Source organism: Aythya ferina (genome assembly GCF_964211825.1).
Source record: "Aythya ferina genome assembly, chromosome: 9".
NCBI classification, from domain to species: domain Eukaryota; kingdom Metazoa; phylum Chordata; class Aves; order Anseriformes; family Anatidae; genus Aythya; species Aythya ferina.
In genome coordinates, this window is record NC_140305.1 from 14534705 (window position 1) to 14555992 (window position 21288).

Below are 21288 nucleotides of genomic sequence, written 5' to 3' on the forward strand. Positions count from 1 at the left end.
GCATTCCCTGCAGGACTCCAAGAGAGATCACAGTGATGAATATTCACAAAGCCATCTGTAACATTCCCTTTCTTGACTTCCTCACAAACAAGCATATGAAGATACTAAATGAGGAACAATGAAATAGAGCAGAGAAGATGCTACAGGAAAGGTGGATGTACGACTGAAGCTGGGATGACAAATCCAGTATTTCTGTAGGACACTCTTACATACGTTTATAACATTGGGCTACTAGATTGTTACCTCCAATTAAAGATGCACCTTAATGCAACAAAATGATGCTCTGTTCCAAATCAAGTTGTTAAATGTCAGTGTTTACTTGGTAAGTGTATGTTCAGTGGCTGAACAAACATTGTCAGTTTGTGTCAAGTTGCTAGCTACAAGAGGCTCCAGTGTCCTGGTCCCCTGATGACAGCTGTATTGATGAGATTGAACATTTTCCTAGAAACGAAATTAAGCTTTCTGATGCAGTCTACATACCATTTGGTTTTCCATGCAGTGGGCAGAACAGTTGCTTTGGCACTCAGAATATGAGAAAATTTAAATTCAGTTTTTATAGGTGGGTTGTTTGAGTAGATGGGTTGAGTAGATGGTCAGGTTTGGGTGCGGGGGAGCAGAAGGTTGCTGGCTGCACCAAATTCTGCCAGTTCTGTTTGATAGTCATGTATGTGGCTGAGAACACAGCTAAGGAGGCTTGTTTGGTTATTCAGCTACGTGCAACCTAACCAAATTACTGATCCTTCTTTAGAGGAGGTGTCAGATCTCACCTTTCTCAGTCACCACAGAATGGGTAGACTGGCATGTGCTCAGTCAAGACAAGTAAACCGTGGTCGGGCTTTGTAGGAGTTGTCTGGCCACTTCTGCACAAGAAAAGAGAAGAACATGGACAGTATTCAGTGTCTGTGGGCTTGGACTGGCTGAAATCCTGTGTTTGCCCAACAAGTGCCTCTCTAGGCTGCCAGAAGTTTTGGAGTGTTACACTGGAAGGCCAGTGACCAGCTCTGTTGTACAAGTCGTAGTGTTTTAACAGCGTTCTCTTAATCATCACTTTGGATTCAGAAGTGCCACTTCAGCTAAAGTTCTGCTGAACACACAGAGGCCTGATAGGATCAAAAAACCCAGAGGTTTGTTGCTTGTGGTGACCTCCTCTGATATCCTGACTGCAGGAGGAAATTCTGCTACTAACCCCAGCGCTTACCTGTCTTGGGAACATTGATGGTGTAGGAGAAATGTCTGTAGTCTGGCTATCAACACGTTTCTGAAGAAGGCTTCAACAAGACCCTGACCACCACCCCCTCTACTACCCCACAGTCCTGCCCCATGGGTGCTTGCGAGTAGTGCAAATGAGCCATGGCAAAGTCGGATGGGACCCCTGTTGGACTTCCATGCTTTCAGGCATGTGAGGCAGCTCTGTCAAGCAGGTGGAGCATGGGTCAAATAGCCAGAGCCTCCATTGTGCTGATCTCAGCTGGGTCACTGATCTGCATAGCCTTTGATTTAATCACTCTGTGCCTCAGTTTCCCCATCTCTGAGTATGGGGAGCAGGATACCTACCTCACAGGGGTGTACTGAGGCCTCTCACTCTTGTTGGTGCCGTGCTTTGGCAATACGAAGCCTTTTATAAATATTAAACTGCAGTTATCTTTCCTGGTCTGGGATAGGAACAGAAATCTTTAAAATGTCATCTTTTGGTGCTTTTTTGGGCTAGAAGACAGGTGATGATAACTCTAGCTGTGTGCAGGAACAGTGGAAGATGGTTCACATAGAGGGTGATTAAAAGCCTCAAGGAGAGCTGACTTAAGCTGAATGCAGTTCTTGATCTGCAGAAGATACTGCGTACCTTAGATGAGATACTGCCTTTCTTCTCCATCTGGAATAAAACCAGGGTCTGCAGATAAGCCCCTCTTAGTTCATGAGAGCTGACGGGGTGTTGCAGTTAGCTTGAATACAAGTGACAGAACCTGGTCCTTGAATCTATGAAATGAGACTGATGGATGAAATCCAAAGAACATTCAGAGAAGGATTTAGATGCCCCCTATACAGGGCGTTTCAGATGCTCTGAATTCAAAAGATAATCCTGGCTTTTTCAAGTGAGCCTGAGGCAGGACTCCCTGCACATGAAAAGTGCACAGTGTAGCCCTGATGTTAGTTTTCAGGTGGAGGTCAGCATGGAGGAGTTGAACATGGATTATGTCCCAGTTCAGCAGGGAGGAATCCAGGTAACTGGGGAGCTGCTTGCCCCACGCTGTCTGCAGGCTGTTGAAAGCTCCAAGTACATGGTGCGTTCAGGCCCCCCTATATGCAGCTTTTATAAAAGAGGCCATTTCTGAGTTATCTGTCACTATTGCTATGACAGCTTGCAGGTTGTGTGGGAACAGCCTTTTGGGCAAACTCAGTTCTGCTAGGATCTTCTGTGATGATACACATTTTCAGCCCCCGTCTTCTTGTGGGCTGAGTTTCTGGGATTTCAATGTGCCCAGAGCAGTTTTTCAGAATGCAGGAGCTTGTACATGTATTTGGGTATCCGTTTGCAAGCTGTGGCTTCCTTGCCTGTGTCCAGGTTGTGGAGTCTCCTCTGGAGATAATTAAAACCCACCTGGATGCTATTCTGAGCAATGTGCTCTAGGTGACCTTGCTTGGCAGGGGGGTTGGACTGGGCGATCTCCAGAGGTCCCTTCCAACCTCGGCCGTTCTGTGATTCTGTCCTGCTTTTCCATGAGGAACGGTTTTTCAGAATTGGAGTCCTGAAGCAGGCAGGTGGGTGCCTGTTGTTCCTAATGGTGTTCTTGTGGAGATCTGCTGATAACATTTCCTAGCAACCACAGGTTATTCTCCTAGGAGATGCTGTATTAATAATACATAAAGTTTGCTGAAGAGAAATAAAATCTGTTAAAAGCAGATAGAAAATAACACATTTGTTATAGCCCTTCAGATGTAGGAAATGTTTGCAATGCATCCTTTTGATTTTTTTTTTTTAAGTGGTGGGAGAAAAATCTGTCAGCAAGACGTTCCTGTGAGAATTGGCTTGGAGATGAGCGAGGTGGTGGAATTGCTCACGCCTGCTCAGGTGCGTGCCGAAACGTTGCGGTGTATTTCTCTGTAAAGAGTCTTAATACGAGTTACAGATCTCTTTACAAATATTGCCCCTCTTTGTAACGCCGAGTGTTTAAATCCTTTGTGTTATCTGTATTATACTGTATAATTGTGTAAGATACGTATGTTTACAATAAATCCTTTTATTAGCTGTGGTAGGATTGTCTGACTGTCGCCTGTCACTCAAAGCAAGTTCCTCAGAATTCACAAAAATAAGTGTTGTTTTGTTTAATACTTTAGTTCTGGATAACATCTGGTGGAATCTGTTCAGGCACTGGGAACACTTCTTGCTCTTCCTTTCCCTCCTCTCCTGCCCTCACTGTCCCCTCATGGCGGCCCGGCTGGGGCTGCTCCTGTCAGCAGAACCGGCCAGAACCGGCCCGAACCAGCCCCACCCGGGTCAGGGCAGCGCCGCCCTCTCCTCACAGAGCCCCTGCTGGTGCCTGGGCGCCGCCACCTCATACAAAAAGGGCTGGAGAAAAGGAACACAAGGGGATTTCTCAGTTTTCCTCAGACTGCAGGGGTTGACTGTGAGTAGACTTCACACTCAGTTGTCTTTCGGGATGCTGCAAAACTTGTTGTTTGTACTAAATCCCATACAAGCGGCCTCCTCAGTGTGAGTGTAGGCTTTTGCACTGCCAGAGCCAGGACCGGCCGACAGAGGCTGACAAAGCGCTGTGGGCTGGCTCCTTGACGCCGATCCCCTTTGGGATCCTCCAGCTGATGCCTCCCTTGGTGCATCGTGGCAGCCCTGTCCTCGCGTTCATAACCTACACGAAAGAATGGCAACATGGAAAGTGGAAATGTAATCATGTAGAGCTCCTCCCGCAGGTGTGCATTCATCCTGCTTTCCTCGTGCTCCACCAGCGAGCCCTTGTAGCAAGAAGGGGCTCTGCCAAGCAGCAGCTATCCGGCTCTGATCCGTAGGCGTATGTATATCCTGCTCTGGTCCTTCCCCACTGGCAAAGGCCTGAGAACATCGGGCTGACCTGTAATGGGGTGCCCAGAAGAAACTGAACCATCTGCTCAAGGAGGTGAGGTCCTTGGCACAGGAGAGCCTGCACCACCCAGAGCAAGGGATCGTCTGTCCGTTCTGTGCCACCTCTGCCCTGAAAGCACACAGCCTCTCTGGGGTGAACAGTACCAACAGTCAGTTGCTGTAAAGCAGACTGGCCCTTAGGATTGTGCATTACATTGGCAGACAATACAGAGATGATCTCTATGAATAAGGCAGAGGTAGAAAATTCACATCTGATATTTCATGCCCCAAGAAATTTCATGCAATGCAAAGAGAAATGCACGGTTTATAAAAGGAAATCATGCTATGCACAGAAAAATCATTAATGTGCTGCTTGTGAGCTTTCCAAGTGCAAGTGATGAGAACTGTTCTGAGTAATCCGGTATTTCAAATCAGAGCTTCACCTGAGCATGCAGAAGTGCAGGTGTTCCCAGCTCCCTGGCATAACCAAGGCACAAATCGCTCTCTCAGCATCCCAACAGGCTAGCTATCCCTTGTCAGCAAGACTAGTCAAAACAAGCACGTTCAGTGTCATGCTGTAGGTAGTAAATACAAAGCTTCAGGTATAAGACTTTCCTTTTAAAGGATGTTTCTCTGTGCATCCGATAACCACTATTTCCAGTGTGATTCGCAGTTTGAAAACACGAGATAGGCTTGTATGTTAACCTAAAGCAACTGGAAAGACAAATATTTGTGTGAGAGCAATGTTGGAACACGTCCCAGCATCGTGACTCCCTGGAGCCTGCAAAATCTGTAGATCTGCCCTCGTCAGAGGAACTTGGGCTGATACCTTTTGATTTTGCTAAGGTGGGCACTTCCTGTGGAAAAGCAGATGAGTTGCAGATGTCAGCAGCCAGTTGCATTGCTCTGTCCCTTGCAGAGGTAAGTACCTGCTTGGTTTTCCTTCTGTTCTTCCTGATAGTTGAAGTCAGGCAACAGCACCATGAGCCTTTGGCTTTCTTCCAGAAGTCTCCTGAAGCATCACTTGAGGAGCTGGCATTGCAGTGGACAGGGGAGTTAGTTGCACAGTCAGCATGTTCCTTACTTACTCGATAAAATGTTCTTAGGAACAATTGCAAAGCTATGGTCCATGTTAAAATTGAAAGCTAATATCATTTTCCCCTGATGTGTGTGAGTGAAACTAAGGTCAAACAGTGTGTTGCTTGTCCATTTCTGTTAACCGGGCACGTGCTGTGCGCACCACTGAACAGGGAGTCCTGAGAGCATGGTATCTGCACTAGAATAGGTGTAGCCTTGGTGTGTCTGGTAGTGGAATGCAGCAAATCAGTGTCAGTGGTTCAGCCCCCTTTTCCCTGTGTTGGTGAACTGCATGCTGAATAGTTTGCTTTCCCTTTGAAAATGTCTTGGAAAAATCCCACAAGTAATTATGAATTCTGCAGCTTTCAGCTCAGCACTTAGGTCACAGCTTGAAATGTGCTTTGCAAGCCATTGTTACCGGGGGGAGCTGTACCTGCAGATAAGCTTGAGGAATAAGGAATTGACTCTGATGGCTGGGAATGCAGTCAGGGATCTTCCTGGTGTCCAGTGTGCCCTGCTATCCTGCAGGTGCAGCTGTGAGAAAGAAATGCAGTGACAAATTGCGCTGCTGAGGTTGAATATCCAAGGGTTATGCTTTACAATTAAAAAAAAATGCTGGGAAAGAACCAATAGCCAAAATACATTTTAATTTATTAAATTAAATCCAGTCCATTTGATAAAATACAAGCTCATTATATTTCCAGTTTGTTTAAAACTGGGTTGATTTTTTAAGAAATACACTGAATTAAGAGGAGAGACTTTATTTTCTTCTGTTAAAGCCCAGGATTGAAATGACTGAAATTGTTTGAACAAAACTGTTAAAAACATTATAAAGAGGTTAATCAAGCAGATTGATTTTTTTTTTTCTTATAAACATCTAACATGCAAAACATTTAGTACAGTTTGAATGTTTCAAATTAATTCCTTGAAAAATGAGTCTCCTGAAAAATGATTTTGGCAAGCACTGGTATTACTGTACGTTCCTCTGGGTCCAAAAGCAAGAGTGAGTGGGAGAGGTGTCATCCATGTCCAACCAAACGCAGCTCACTGCAGATGTTGCCTGTTCTTGTGGCTGCATTCAGTCCTACTGGTACAACCAGCAGAGGTGCAATATTAAATTCTCACATAATGCAGTGAGAAGGCAATGTCTGCATGAATTCCTGATGTAATCCACGTGCCAACACTTTCAATACTGTTCTTATGGGAATTTTCAGCAATGGTTATGTGTTTGCAGAGTCCCCAAAGTTCATTAAATTTGCCATTGACTTCAGCTAGAGAGGAGGTTAAGAAAGAATCCCCTGTGTTAAAGTCCATTTCATTACAGATGAATGAATATCTGATCATTGTTAGAGTCGGCAGAGTTTCTTTTCATTCTGCCAACACATTTGTGTGTTTCAAACACATAAAGTAAATGTTTTACGATTTTTATATCTCGGAAAAAAACAGTAAAAACATAAAGTAAGCAGTAAACTACTTATATTGGATAAGTCCTTGAGATAAAAACTGTAAACCCACTACAGTCTGGATGAACAAAGGCTAAAGAAAATGGTTTCTTGTACCTCACATGTACTTCAGCAAAAGTTAAATCCATGCCGATGTTAATAAATAAATAAATAAATCAGCTTTAGAATAATGACACTTAAAATGGCTCATCTTAAAAATGAAGGATGTCTTACATTCTATGTTACATTTCTAAGAGTTTATAAGTAACATTCACTTCTGGTTGTTCCTAGCATTAGCATTACCAAGATGCAGGCAGTAATTTAGGAATTTCAAGGCAATATTTTCCACCTTGCATATGCAAAGAGTTAACATTTATTAAAATTATTAGCATGTCCTTTTCATTAAAGGATCACAAATTGCTTTAGGTAAAATCCATATACAGTATTTACACTCAACAGCTATACAAATTACACGCATATTTAAATCCTCGGGAGCCTGGTATGTGTTTAGCTGACTCGGTGTCCATGCAATCCTCTCCGAACCAAGCTGGTGCATGGCCAGGGCTGTTTTCAGAAGTTCAGTCCCTTCTTGCTCTGCCGCCAGCCCTCCAATTTTGCAAATACCCAGCTTTCCATCCTTAAAGCCCCAAGTCACTGCATATGCCGGATTCAAAGTTCATGAATGCTGGCTTGCCCCTGTGCTTCCTCCAGCTTCTAGAACAAACCTGGAAGTTCAGACCAGCCCCTTTTGATGCTGTGAATTCTGGTGATGCCATCTGAGGACTGTGTGAGAGGTTTGTCTTCTAGTTTCCAAAAAACTTCAAGAAGCTGAGAAGTCAGCCAGACATTCCCTGTCTTTCACTGGCCTGTTTAGAGGGTGCTACTAAAGAAGACTTGTTTTGGTTTTAATCATCTGTCCTGCTTATTGTGATTGTTTGCCCTCCTGCCCTGTGCAGTTCAGCATAGGGATGTTGTCCGCAATACTCTTCGCTGCCCAAAGTCAATCTCCCAGTGTGACGCCAGCTGGCATGGTAACGAACCCGCTGCTGTGAAAAACTAGGTCGTTCTTTGCAGTGTGTTTTGCCAGTTCTGAATTGAGTGCTTTGCGTGTTCAGAGTAACTGCGTGCACATCGCTAATCACTAGAGCTGCTTTTGATAATATCGGAGCTTTGATCTTAACACTCCTCATGAAAATTGCATAGTGGTACATCTCATCAGAAACACATTTAAGCTGCCTGGGTGTGAGAAGGGTCCAGGTTCATACGTTGAGGATCCGTGATGGTGCCTGGAAAACAGCAGAAGGATTGGGGGAGAACCTGGTCTTCACCTCTGGGATCTAGTGGGGTGAGGGGGGAAGAAAAACATTAGTATGACACAGTGCAACTGTCCAGAGAGCTTGAGGGGTCTTGAGCCTTGTGCCAATCTCTGCAAGACAAAGAGCTGCCCTCTTCACAAATCCCCCCTGACACGTACTCGACTAGCATCATGACAAATTCACTGCTGGACTGGTGCTGGATTAAAATGAGGGGAGTTTTAGTGACGTGTGTCTGGCCCCTTAGCTTTTTGGAGACTGCCATCATGGTTCTGTCAAAGTGCTCCACTGCAGTGCTCTAAGGAGCCACAACTCCACTGTGCTGTGAACAGACCTAGCACAGACCTGGAGTACCTGGCAGAGAAAGGGAGAAAACTGGGAGGCCACTGGCTGTGCCAGTCTGTGAAACTACAATTCTAGCAGGGATATAAACTCCTCAGCTCTGGAAGAAATGCGGAGATAACAGAAGTGATCAGAACTCTCATGTCTGTGGAGTCAGATTTTCACCCCATATGTAGCTGTTGGACTGGTGTATGAAGTTGGTTGTACTGAAGCACAGCTGGGTGCTTTGTGTCCTTCCTAATGGTTAAAACCCGAAGGATTTGAAACAGGACTGGTCCTAGGTGTGCATTCAGCCCAGGACACTGAGTGAATCTGGCCATAAAACGTAGCGGGTGGGAAGCTTTGCTGGGTACTGGGGTTCTGACAGCACCATCCAAGCAAAAAAGAAGAGTGAGGCCCCAGGGAAAAAGTATAGGAAAAAAGGTATTGATCTGTTTGTTGTTGTTGTTGCATTGTTCTGTGCTTTCCATCCCTCTGGGGATGCATCTGACATGCTAAGGAGCAAGAGGAATGTCCAAAATGACCTGTCCACAGCTCAGCAGCAGGGTACAACCTGCAGTCTGAGCCCTACAGGCAAGCTGTCACAACACGATGTAAAGCCGATGCTCATGTGCCCAGTGAAACCATGGGCTTCAGGCAAGAGGTAATGTCTGAGTGGCTATGTGTAAACCAGGGGGAGTCCCATTTCTGTTTGAACTGGTGTTTCTTTGGCACCTTGTCCGTTCCTTGCCTGTGCTGGCTCTGCCAGAGGGGTTGCAGTGGCACCCACAAGCTCCAAGAACCAGGGCCTCTGCATGGTCCAAGGCACGGTGTCCTCGGTGCTGTGTTTTCATGTCTGGGATTCCAGTTTTCTCTTCCCCTTCCTCAGGAAGTGGGAGCAAGACTCTGAGGGTACTTCTAGAAGCAGCTCCTTTGGATCCTGCCTGCCAGGTTGGAAGCACAGGAGGGCAGCATGTCTTCACACAGTGCTGCGCCCTTGGCCAGCTGAGGAGCCGTGTTCTACCCCAGGGCAGTACTACCTGACGTGTGTCTCCCACTCCTCCCCTCCCCTCAGCTCTTTTTCCCTCCTCCTCCTGCAGGGGCACAGGTCTCAGGGTGCCTGAACCCAAGGCACTGTCTTTTGCCCCTCCAGGGCCAAAATACACACCCTGAAACACAAGGGTCAAAATACAAGGTTTAAGGGTTAACCCCCCTTCTGGCCTCGTTTCTGCAGCTCAGTGAGCAGCCCAGCCTCGTCAGAGCGAGGAGGAAGCTTTGGTGAGCTCTGCAAATTCTCTCTTTCGCCTGAGGTGCCTGTCCCACTTTCAGTGGAGCTGGATATACCCATCGGGTGCCTCGTTGCAGCAGCACACCGGCAATCCTATGCGGAGGAGGTACTTTGCTGTCTGCTGATTAAACATTTCTTCCTCGTCTCCTCCAAGGCAAAGATTTACTTTTTACATGTGGCCCTGGAGGATCTGCTGCCGTCTGACGGTACCGCACGCTGCGCTGGGGAGCTCAGCCCCGGCTCTGCTCCCTGAGCCACTTGCTGCTTGCCTTGCCTTTGGCCACAGGCTGCGAAGCACCCTTCTCCACAGTGGTCTCAGGCAAGCAGCTGCTAGTTAGAGCAGAGGATGTGAAATGGGCCTTACATAGAGAGAGGCAATATATCTACATCTACACAACACACCCAATTGTGGGAATGGCAATTCCTGGACTTCCTGGCTTTCAGGCAATTTAAAATCTTGGTCTCGGGCTGAATTATGACATGGTATTGCTTCCTCTAGCATGGTTTTCTGAAAGCAAAGGGTTGCTGCAGTCAGACAGGACACAGCGATACTCTACACACACCACACCGGTAACAAATGAGGAGTTCCTGATGCGTACCTTGGGTTTTAGCCCAACTGACTTTGGGATTTAAAAAAATATATATGTTTTTTACCTTAAAATCTGCCTTGTAACTTGTCTCTTGAACAAAATGGTCTTCTGGGATAATGAAGCCTTGCTTTGTCTTTATAGGCTTGGATGGTTTTGCTCCAGTCCAAGGGCGATACTCTTGCCTGAAATGAGATTGTCAAGACAAAAGAACCCATAAACCACAACATACTCACAGGGTACTTCTGCTCAGAGTGGTTGCAAACCCAGAAGGCAAGTCGGGTTACAATCAGCTTACGATATTGAACTTAGATAAGGCAATCTGGGAACAAAAGAACTTAGCCTAGAGGCCTGACTTTCTCAAAAAGCCCAAACTGAAAGATGCATTAGGGCATAGACCCGTCTACCTGGCTGCCCTGGCTTCTCTCTTTTATCCTTGGCAACACATGTATGTGCTGTGTCTTGGAGGTGCTCGGTGCTTTCTTCCTGAATAAGAAAATGTCAGGGTCACTTTTTGCTTGCTAGCATTCACTGACTCATTGGTCACTTGCAGTGTAAACCATTGTGGTTTGGGGATCCGGGAGTGCCGTCTGCGTGTGCACAGAGGGAGGCCACCTGCTGATGTTGCCTTCCTTTTGCTCTCTTGACACCAGGAATGTTTGCCACTGTGTTCTGTATTGCACTTTGGTAGCAATGTAGGCTGAAACGCATCTGAAGGGAGACACCATCACACTTGCCAGATGCTTCAGCTAGTGGTTTCCTTCAAACAGGGGCAAATGCTTTGACTCTGTACGATAATGTCTGAGAATAAGGCACTTGGATACCTTATCATTGGAGCTGTGGCATCTGTGGAACGGGTACAGAGACTGCACGCTTGGAAAGAGGCGTATGTTTTAAGAGCACTGAAGAGCATGCAGCTTCCCTCTGCTTTTTGGCTCGTCACAGCCAGGCTTCACTAATGCCTTCCTCATTAGGACTTCTTAGATGCTGCAGTGGCAGGCAGCTGACCTGGCTTGTGTGCTCGCAGAGAAGAACAGGCTAAGTCTGCTCTCTCTGCATATGCAGCTCTGACAACCAGTTTAGGCAGCTTCTGTAGCAAAAGGAGAGGAGGCTAACTAAGCTGTGACAAGTTGATGTTCACACGCTGGTATACCCCAGATAATAACTGCACTTAACTGCACTTCACTTGATGGTTGTAGATAGGATCCTGAGTCATGACCCTGGCACAAGTCCTAAGCCATGTCCAGGCTAGAAAAATTGGCTTTGTTTGTAACATGCTGAGCCTAGCTTTGACCACAGCCCTTCTAATTTTCATTTTTTTCCCAAGCGTGCTATTTGCTATTTTGATAGTGGCTGCAAATTCCTCTTTAAAAAATCTTATTTAAAGTATATAAGTATGGGGTAGTAGTTTAGCATGCATAGTTTGATTCTGATCTTTTTAATATATTACTAGAATACACACTGCCTGGATTGTGCTTGAGTTCTAAATGCAGTTTCAACCTTAAAATGCTGCCTCTCTTGTTGGTTGATGTGTAGACGTGGGGTACAACCCTGGAGCACACCTAACCTAGAGACAACCCTGCAAACTAACAAAGTTAATTCTGAAGAGTTGTTGCTATTCATTTCCTGCCTGCGCTGCCCTCCTGGAGCCCACAGCCGGGGCTGGCATCAGCTTGTGTACTGGCAGGGTGAGTTCTTAAATGCACTCAGAGTTAGTGACAGATGTTGCCCTACAGGAGAGCTTCCCACTCCCGGGAAAGCACAACCAGGCCCTGCTGGGGCTGTCCAAGGGCCCTGCAAATCTTGTATGTAATCAGTTTGTTCCTGCTGTTCTGAGCTGCCACCTCTTGCCTTCTCAGCGTCTGGCTTTTCAGGCTATCTCAGGCAGCAGGTAAGTGCCTGTGTGGCTCTCCTGCTGGCAGTGGTGCAATCCCTGAGGCTTTAGCACCTCCAGGTAAGAAAGCACCTCTGCAGAAAGGTGATTTTGGCTAAGTGGTGCCCCAGGAAGGCAACCTTTCAGCAGGGAATCCCAGACAAGTGTGAATGCTGAGCTAAATCCAGCTCTGCTCTGCTGCACAGCCAGAGGGAAGATGCTGGCTGGGCAAACTACCAGCAAGATGGTACAAAGCCATCAATTACATCCCAGCAGTTCCAGCCACTTGAGCCTGCTATCCCCCAGAAAGCCCCAAGGATGCTGATGGCATCGCTTCTGAACCACTCATTCTTGCCACAGCTGGCCCCCCTGCTGCACTGCCCTGCAGGGGAGCGTGTCCCCAGCTTTCAGGGAACAACTGGAACCACTGTCTGCAGCCAGCTCTGGCTCAATGCTCTGCAGCAGATCATTTGCTGATTTGGCAGGCCCCCAACCCCAGTTATTTTGGATCGCAGGACCTTCATTTTGGCCGGAAGCCAAGTTGTTCTCCTCACAGCCTGGAGAGACAGAATGACTTCTGAGGTATCCACACGCAGGAGGTGCCTTGTCCAAGATCCCAGGAATTGCAGTTACTTGCAAGAGAACGATGTCACGGGAGGGGGAATTACAGGAGTGATGTGGAGTTGGGGAGAACCCCACATGGTCTGACAGCCAGCTGCTGCTGGGGATGAACGTGAGCCACTGCCTGCTGCTGGAGGGTGGTCATCTTCATCCTTCCTGCACTACCCCTCTCCCTCCTCCCCAGACAGCAGCTCTCAGTTTACTTTGGGGTGCTCAAAGCAGCACTGGGACGGTGACTGTTCTGCTACGCTAGGGGTTAAAAGGTGTTCCCAGATGGAGCCTCAAGGAAGGAGCACTTGTGGTGGGATGAGAGGATGGGCAGCTGCCATCCTCTTAGCAGAAAGCTATGGGAGGGGGGCTGAGGGCAGGCCTTGGGGCTTGGTTTCTGCCTTTTCCCATTTCCCCTTCTTTCTCCTTTTCATCTAATGTCGGTTTGGGTGCACTTTGACTGGAGGAAATTCCTCTGAACTTTATGCAACAGCTTTGAATCTTCCCCGTTTCAGTTCTGCAGCCTGCTTGGCAGCACAGCCAGCTTCTCCTGCGCCTTTCCACCCGCCTCGTGCTCTCCTCCCACGGCCCCGTCCCCCTTCCCCCATCCAGGCTCTGCAGAGCACGTCTCTCTGGATCTATCCCAGTGCCTGCACCAAGCAAGCTTACTTCTTAAGTACCATAAAAATCGGGGCTTCAGTATTAATTTCCCCAAGCAGCAAAATGCTTAAGAATGTAAAGATAACATTAAGCCTTGATTATAGAAGATTTACTCCTATTATGAAGGATAAGCGTGTGTTTAAATATCTTGCTGGATCACAGATGAAGCTTCTTGCACACAGTACTCCTAACCCTGCCAGCTCACGTGTGCTCTTAACTTCAGTGCAGGTATTTTTTTTCTTTCTGCACCTCTGAAATAAAATGCTTTTCACTGGGCAGCAGTGACTGCAGCTCACCTTGGCCTTCTGTGGAAGCAGTAGTTGAAGGCAGGCAGGCAGTACAGGCAGCAAAGTGACGTGCTCTGAGACTGCATCTGTAGCAAGGGGGAAGAAGGATCGTTCCCCCTCGTTCTGTGGTATCTCCTCTGGTGGGGAGATCCCTGCTCTGCAGTCACAGTGCTGAGCACATGCACAGGAAGGTGGGAGCTCAGCTCACCACGGGATCCCCCACCCTGCTGTTTCCAAAACCGTTCATGAGGGCACCCCAGGCCTTCACCCCTGAGCAACCCCAGCGCTTCGCACGTTTTCTTTTCCTCAAAGCACCAGACCAGAATTGCTCAGTCCCTGCGAGCAGGAAGCCCTGCTGATTTCAAGGCCTCCAGTTTGGGCTGCTTTGCTGCAGCGCCTCCACACCCACACACAAGCCGGGTGCTCTCAGCCCTCACCCCCACCCAACCCACTGATGGTGCTGGAACGCCAGCTTCAGCGATGAGGTGCTGCTGGGGGCTGGCACTGGGCGTGTGTGCAGAAACTCAGAGCTGTCCTCCCCCTTCCCTGAGCGCAAATCCAAGAAAAGCTGACGGCTGGGGGAAGAGACAAAACAGTCACAGCTCTGGATGCATTTGAAACGCTTTCTCAAGGCTGGCAGGTTATGGAAGGGGAAGCCGAGTAACTCAAACACATACAGCTGAGCCTCAACCAGGGCTCTCCTCTCAGCAGGACTAGGACCAGCTCCAGCAGAGCAGTCGTGCCCATGTCCCATTGCCTTCCATCGAGGCAAAAACGGGTGCTGCCCAGCAAACAGGACCTGCTGGAGATGCGTTGCTGATAGGACCAGCTTCTCTCATCCACTGAAGCAAGGAGCTAAGTAAGCCCCTCATCCAGGACCTAGTGCTACAATTAATGGCACTCAAGTCTCTGCTGTGTCAGAATTACATAGCACCTGTGCCTCACTGCTGAATGCCAGGAGCCCCTTCCATGACCCCAAAGGAGGTGTGGAGGGGGGGCTCAGTGCTTCCTTCTGCCTCCTCCTGTGTCCACCTGATGCAATCTGCTGCAACCCTCTGCAGCAGTTCCCAGGATCTTTTTGCAGTTGGAGCACATCCCATTTTAGCCTTTCAAGTGCAGCTCCTATCAATCCACCTTGGTCTGCGTGCCTGAGCTCCCCCTGTGGAGCCCGGCGTGGCCTTGACTTCAGTCAGAGCCTGCAGAGCTCCAGCTATAAAATCCACGCAGAGACCTGAGGACACAGGGCAATGTTCTGGAGAGCAGGCTGCCATGTGCCCTCCTACTCTTTGTGCTGAGTTGTTAGTTCATAATTAAAAATTTGCCTCCTCAAAGAGAGGAAGGAATTTTTCCAGTGCCCCCTCTACGTTTATCTTTCATTTGGCTCTGGAAAGACTCCTCCAAAGTCCCAAGGAATGGGACTGCTCTTTTGGGCTTAGTCACTGATGTTCTGCTAAACATAAATCTGCCTGGCTGCACCATGTGCAAGGAAACAGCTGGGTTTGTATGCAGCTGGGTTTCCTTCTGTGCTTAAAAAAAGAGTGCAGAGAGAAAGATGGAGCAGGAATGTACAGAAGGAAAGTCTCACCGAAGGATTGAACTGATGCACAAAAGCAGATCAAGCGATGCCGGATGGTGCTGGGGATTCCCAGCTACGCTTGTATGCTCCATGAGAACAAACGTGCACTGGGGGGTTGTAGAAACATGCCGCCAAAACCCCCAAATTAAAAATAATCAAACAAGAACCCCAAACACAAAAACCCCATCAGCTTACTGAATTAAACAAAAAAATGCCAATGCCCTTAAAAGCTTGGAGTGGACCAGGTCCCAATGCCAACTTTCTGCACTTTTGAAACCAGTCCTTCCCTTAGGAGCTCATCTCTTTAACTTAAAAACAAACCCAGCTGGGGCTTGTTTTGCCCACCCTTGTGATGACCCAGCTGAACTACCTGCAGTGCATATAAATCAAACGGCCACCTGTCCTGAGTGGCTACAGCTGGTCTACACGCAGAGTCTGCTCCTCAGGGCTGCCTGGGGCCACAGACAGCAACAGCAGGAAAGGGGAAATTTACACCATGGTTCTCCCTCAAAAGGAAATGAAGGCACACCCCAAAACGTGTGTGCTTTCCACCTTTGCTCCCCATGTCGTTTTATTTATTTATTATTTTGAGTATGACCACCGAGGAGCTGCTGTGTGCACAAGGGGAGTCTCTCTGGCCTTCACCAGAGGGGAAGATGAAGAGCACCAACACCGAACAGCGCTGCGTGGCTGCTGCCTCCAGGTAAGTGTTCACGCACCGTGCTGCCGCCTTTGGAAGACAACAAGGTGCAGAGGAAAAGTGGCCTGCTCTGTGCTTGGTGAAGGTGGACTTGTGGTTGTGCAGCCTGAAAACAGTGCACGTGCTGCAGACAGCCGTGCCCCAAATGGAACTGGAAATGGGCAAATAGCAGCCAGGTACCAAGTGCTCCCCTCCTGCTCAGTCTCCCTTGAAAAAGGAAAAGCGTGAGAAGGAAATGCGTGAGAAGATATTTTCACAGCCTGCAAGGCTGTTGTGGGCTTCTCTCTTGCTGTTGGTTGTGGCTCCTGTGATGCACCTAGGGTGCAGTCAGTTGTTGCCAGTGTTATGGGGATTTCTTACACTTGCAGTATTGCACTAGGTGGTACTTCAGCAAAGCTGTGGGAATTACTGGGAATAAGACAAATGTGGTTTGACTTGCATAGGGCGTGTCTGCAGGTAGCCTTCAGGCAGCTTAAATGTGGTTCATGGAGAGCCCTGCTCTGGGGCAGCTGCCCTGCTCCTGCCTCAGCCTGCACTGCTCTGCTGGGGTGGGTTCCTTGGCTACCTGCAAGCCTTACTTCTTGTACGATTTCTGTTGTGATTTGCTCCCTGGTATCTCGCACAGCCAACATTGTCCTGCGATCTGCAGACTTTTTCCCCTTTTATGACATAGGGAGCCCTGGGTAGGAATAGCCGAGCCGGGGAGGAAAGGCGTGCAAAGTGGCTGGGCAGGGAGGCTGTGGCTCGGATGCGCTCTGCATGGAGGGTGTTTGAGCAACAATTTGGAGCCGGCTGCGTTTCTGAAAGCTGAATCTGGCTGCTGGTGTGTTAGAAAGGCTTCCTTGACACGGTAATTCCTGCACTGCTTTGAAATCTCAAAGTGCTCTTCAGGACCAGCTCTGTGACCGCTCGGGGGGATGCAGTAGCGGTGAGGCAGGGCGAGCAGTGGCTGCGCCTTCTCCAGCCGGTGCTGACCGCGAGTGGCGGGGCGCAGGATCGGGGCTGCGCTCCTGCAGGGCACCGCGCTGCAAAATGTCACAGACCGCAATTAGCGGGGGAAGGAAGCGCTGCACGGCTACCCGAGGCACAACCAGCGACTGAACACTTGTGGCTCTGTCAGAATAGGACGAATTCCTCCCTTAATCCCTCTCGCAGCACACCACGGTCCCCGCGCCCCGCGAGGAGGAGACGGGCGGTGCGAAGGAGCCGCAGCCCGAGCCCCGCACCTCCCGCCCGGCCCCGCCGCTCGCTCGGGGACCCGAGGGGGCTGCGGCGGGGCTGAGTCCCCGGGGCTTGCTGAAAGCCGGCGCCCCCCGCCCCGAGCCGCCCGTTACCTGTAGGACGTGGTGTGGCCGCCGGCTGGAGGCGAGCGGGGCCGGAGCTGCTCGGGGCCGCCGGGACCGGGCAGGGGGCAGGCGGCGCGGCTCGGGGCGGCCGCGGGCACGGCGGGGGGCTCGGCCCCGGCCCCGGCCCTGCCGCCGCCCCAGGGGAAGGGTGCCCGCCTCGGGAGCGGCCAGGCTCGGAAATCCCGGCGGTACTGCGTCTCCGCCGCCGGGGGCTCCCCGGCAGGGCCCTTCCTGCGCCCCCCCGGCCGGTCGGGGGCGGCCCGCGGGCGGGGGGCTGCGGGCGGGCGGCGGCAGCCCCGGGGCGGGGGGGAAACGCCGCCGCTCTCGGGTCCCCCGGTCGCCTCGTCGGGTTCGTCGATGGCCGAGTAGTTGTGGATGGTGAGCGGCACGGAGAGGTCCGACTTGTCCAGCTGGCTCCAGAAGCGCGCCAGGCAGCACACCCGGCTGATGCAGGGCCAGGCCATGGCCGCGGCGCCCGCAGCCGGCTCCGGTCCTCATCGGCGGCTCCTCCTCCTCCTCCTCCTCCCGTCCTCCCCCCCCCGCCGCCCCTTCCCCGCTCCGGGGCTCGGTGCGAGTCCCCGGCACAGCGGCTCGGCTTCCCTTCGGAGGCGCTCCCTGCTGCCCCAAAGCCGAGCGCCCCTCGGGCGTGCTGCTGTGTGCGCGATCCGCGGATGGCAGCGCTTGCTGGGGACCGGAGCTTGCAGGTTTTCTCTGGGGGCTCAAACCAAAGGGTCCCGGTGCCGATCGCTGACGCCCACAGGATTACGCTGGGGATAAATCTGGCTTTTGAAATTGGACATCTTATGTAAGAAGTGGCTGCGGGCCATGATGCTCCTCCGCAATTCCCCGTTCGGTGTGTTAGGGAGGACTCTGAATCTCCTGGCAGGTCTCTGAGCTGTGAAATACGGAGCTGTAAAAGTGAGGCATAAGCAGACTCCACCTATTAGAAAACCATCTATTTAAAAGCTAGAGGGTACCTCATTTTAGAAAGTAATCTAGTTACAGATGGATGGTTACCTGGTAAGACTAAAAAACAAAGTAATTGTGCAGTGAAACTCAGAAGGCTGAGATCTACTGCTCTCCTTCAGCTAAGCCATTGAACCTGTGGTGCATTAGCACCTCGAACTTAGGTGATGTTGGGACCTGATTCCGGTAAGGAAGGACAGACCTGGCTATGGGCTATGACCAGACCTCTCCTTGAGTGCCCGGCCTCTCTGAAGCAGCTATTTGGATGGATAGACATCCCTTACAGATAATTGTGTTGTCCAAAACATACGATTTGACACTTACTGGCACTACTAGCTGTTTTAATTACTTATTTTTATGTGTGTCAGGGCAAGGAGACTGAAGTTTGAGATAAAATTTTGGTCCCATGGAAAAATCCTGCCTAAATATGTGGGATATCAGATGCTCAGTTTCACTTGTTGCCCCCAAACTCCAGACTGTACCCTAGTTTTAGGAGTAAGTGAGGAACCACTTAATTTTCTGGTGCTCTTTATTTATTGTATCTAGAACTGTTCTGCTCTATGTAGTAACTTTACCCAAATACCATTTATTTTTAACATTTAGACACTTTATCCTGGTCAAGAAAAATGTTTTTACAGTCTGGGCGAAGACAGAACATTCATTTGATTGTGTTATTACTGGCAAAGTACAAATGGTGCTCTGATCCTTGTTCTTAGGCCTGATTGAGCAAAATACATCAAGGAATAAATGGGATGTCTCTGCCACTGTGCCTGCCGCTTCTTGGTACTGCTCTGGCACTGCACATCTCAGAGCCCACCTTCAGCATCCGGGAGGGCTTTGAGTAGCTGCTCACGCCAGTGTGTAGGATGAGGTTAGCACAAGGGGGTATCTCGGACAGGAAAACCAGGAGGAGCTGGATGAGATTAAAAAGTAGGCTGCATTTAGAAGAGATTTATCATGATTAAAGGGGGAGTGGGGCGGGGGGGGGGGGGGGGAAATACTGCAACAATAAGACAAAGACAAGCCTGTAAATCATAAAGCAAAACAGCTTTTACTGTCAGGGATGGGGACTGAAAGCTCAGCCAGCCTGTTCTAATGCTAAACTGAAACTTCAGGAGAGCTGATCAGTACTCTGGAGCAAAATATTCCTTAAATATTCCTTAAACATGGCAGGGACACACTACTTTCTTAAAACCCTTGAAAAGGTGAACAATTGTGCTTATTCATGTTTAACCATGACTTTATACTTACAACTGTTTCCCCCTCCCCCCTCCCCCCCCAACACAAACACTAGCTGATGTCTCTGCCAAGCATCTGTATAATTACCACATTGTATCTTTAGTCACAATAATAGGCTCTTTGAAAAAGGGGAAAGAAGCCTTTCCGTGCTAGCATGTGCTTTTTTTTTTTTTTTTCCCGTTTGTGATTTTGTTGGTGATAGTGGTGCTCTTGCATTCTTGTAATTTCTTTGCCGTTCAAAGATGTGACTGACTGCTGAGATGCTGGCACATATTGATGCTAGGTCTTGGAAGAAGAGCGCTTGTTTGCCAGAGAGGTATCTGCTGCCGTGAGCTGTTCTAACTCCAGGCCATTCCTCATCTGCCTGAACCGAGTACTGACTTTCCTATTGCAGTCTGAAAGTTGTTCTGGTCCAGAGAAGACCATTTAACTTTGGTAGACAAAGTAGTGCTGTGTGAAGGCTGAGGTACAAGGTGACATGGCACTTGCTGCTTGGCTACATGAATGCTTACGTACCACCTTGCTTGTGAAACTTCTAGAAGTATTTAACATTTGCGTGGAAAACTCAGCTATTGACTAACCTTTAGAAAGGTGAATGCTGCGAACTCTAAGCTTAAGGTAAACTGAACTTTGGCATGAAACCCCCTAACCACAGCTGCTGCCTGAAACAAACAGTGTCTTCTGAACCTCTCTGGCCATTCCAGGGTACTTTTTTTTTTTTCAGGAGCATTGAGCCCCCGCAACTCTGAGAATCCTTCAGAAGTGCAGGCACTGCCTCTTAAGGATCAGCCTGAAATATCTCTGTACTCATGTGCAACCTTCCAGCATGCTGAAAGGGTACAGAAATATCATGCTGCTCTCGCAGGTCTAACTGACTGCAAGAGTAGGATTGCAGTCTGTGCCAGCGATACAGGGACATGACTTTCAAACTTTGAGGAAGTGGTCAAAGACACCACCAGAGTTTAAAGTATGAGCAAAACCATCATGGGAAACACTGAGCTACAGCTTTTGAGCTGCTTTTGGCATGAAGCATTCCTTTGTGTCATAAGCCTCTTTAATGGCCATCTGCTGCTGCAGGCACTGGCTCCTGCTGGAAGCAGTGCATCCTGCTGCACAGCTGGCTGCCCTCTACTGTGTGCAGTACTGCACTGGGCCCAAAGCCCCAGAAACCAGCATGCTTAGCCCTGAGTATCAGAGAAGGGAGGAGAAAAGGAGGGAGAATAGAAAAGGATTAGAAACATGAAGCTGGAAAGCTTCTGGCATTGAACAAAAGGTACAGTAGGTACTCTTTCATTTTAAGCACTTAAGTAAACAGATAATTAAATGAACAAATCAAAGTGTCTCATTTTCCAAGGGAGGAAAAAAATGCTTTAAGTTTTGATAAGTAAAGTGTCAGACTGAGCACTAGTCTGTGACAGTATGTGAGCTCACACTGAGTTTGTACTCAATCACAACAGCTGGTGCTGTTCAGCACTGTTGTTTACACATGCAGAAAATATAATTTCTGTAATGCACTATGCTTAACTTTTTTTTAAAATAGTGCAAACAAATGGACTGACCTGCTGAGGAACATGCTGTATCTTTAAGGTCTATCTGGAATGACTAATCTAACCTACAGCATGGAGTTAAGCGTTTGTTTCCCCTAGTTTGTATCTGGGCAGACTCCTCAGCCTCTTGCAAGGGACAGGCACAGAGTGGTAGCAGACCCAAGATTCAACTTGTGTTTTTATTTGTATAATTAGGAACATTGATCACAGTACTGTGGCAATCTTAATTTAGCAGTGGCTTCTGATTACAGTATTACTGATCTGACTCCTCCACTTTTGTTGAAGCTGCTTATTTCTTTTTTAACAGCAGATTCTGAATCAAATGTTACTGTTCTGAAATTCTTACAAAAACAATTAAATCTACCAAGAGAGCACAACTTAAAGA

At 48.8% G+C, this 21288-nt stretch overlaps 2 protein-coding genes across 6 annotated transcripts in view; one reads left to right on the forward strand and one right to left on the reverse strand.

Moving 5' to 3' along the window:
* Positions 1–3248, forward strand: part of YEATS2 (YEATS domain containing 2) — a 48559-nt gene extending 45311 nt beyond the window's left edge. For all 4 annotated transcript variants that reach the window (XM_084530292.1, XM_084530293.1, XM_084530294.1 and 1 more), the window contains one exon: positions 14–3248. In XM_084530292.1, coding sequence (XP_084386418.1) covers positions 14–122 — 109 coding nt within the window. In that variant the 3' untranslated portion in view covers positions 123–3248. The remainder of the gene's footprint in view (positions 1–13) is intronic.
* Positions 3249–5781: 2533 nt separating this feature from the next.
* On the reverse strand, positions 5782–17650 carry MAP6D1 (MAP6 domain containing 1). 2 transcript variants are annotated; one of them, XM_084528735.1, is made up of 3 exons: positions 17140–17650; positions 10168–10285; positions 5782–7877 (listed from the first exon to the last, which is right to left on the reverse strand). In XM_084528735.1, exons 1-3 carry the CDS (start codon positions 17613–17615, stop codon positions 7851–7853), a joined length of 621 nt encoding a protein of 206 aa, XP_084384861.1. In that variant the 5' UTR covers positions 17616–17650; the 3' UTR covers positions 5782–7850. The 2 variants fall into 2 exon arrangements, with proteins under 2 accessions (XP_084384861.1, XP_084384860.1); XM_084528734.1 differs by having other exon boundaries at positions 5782–7928.
* Positions 17651–21288: the final 3638 nt, after the last annotated feature.

Coding starts and splice junctions, on each gene's coding strand:
- MAP6D1 (XM_084528734.1), bottom strand. CDS start 17,615: ATGGCCTGGCCCTGCATCAGCCGGGTGTGCTGCCTGGCGCGCTTCTGG. Junction 10,286..17,139: donor GGCCACACCACGTCCTACAG/GTAACGGGCGGC, acceptor ATCTCATTTCAG/GCAAGAGTATCGCCCTTGGA. Junction 7,929..10,167: donor GTTACAAGGCAGATTTTAAG/GTAAAAAACATA, acceptor TCACCCCACTAG/ATCCCAGAGGTGAAGACCAG.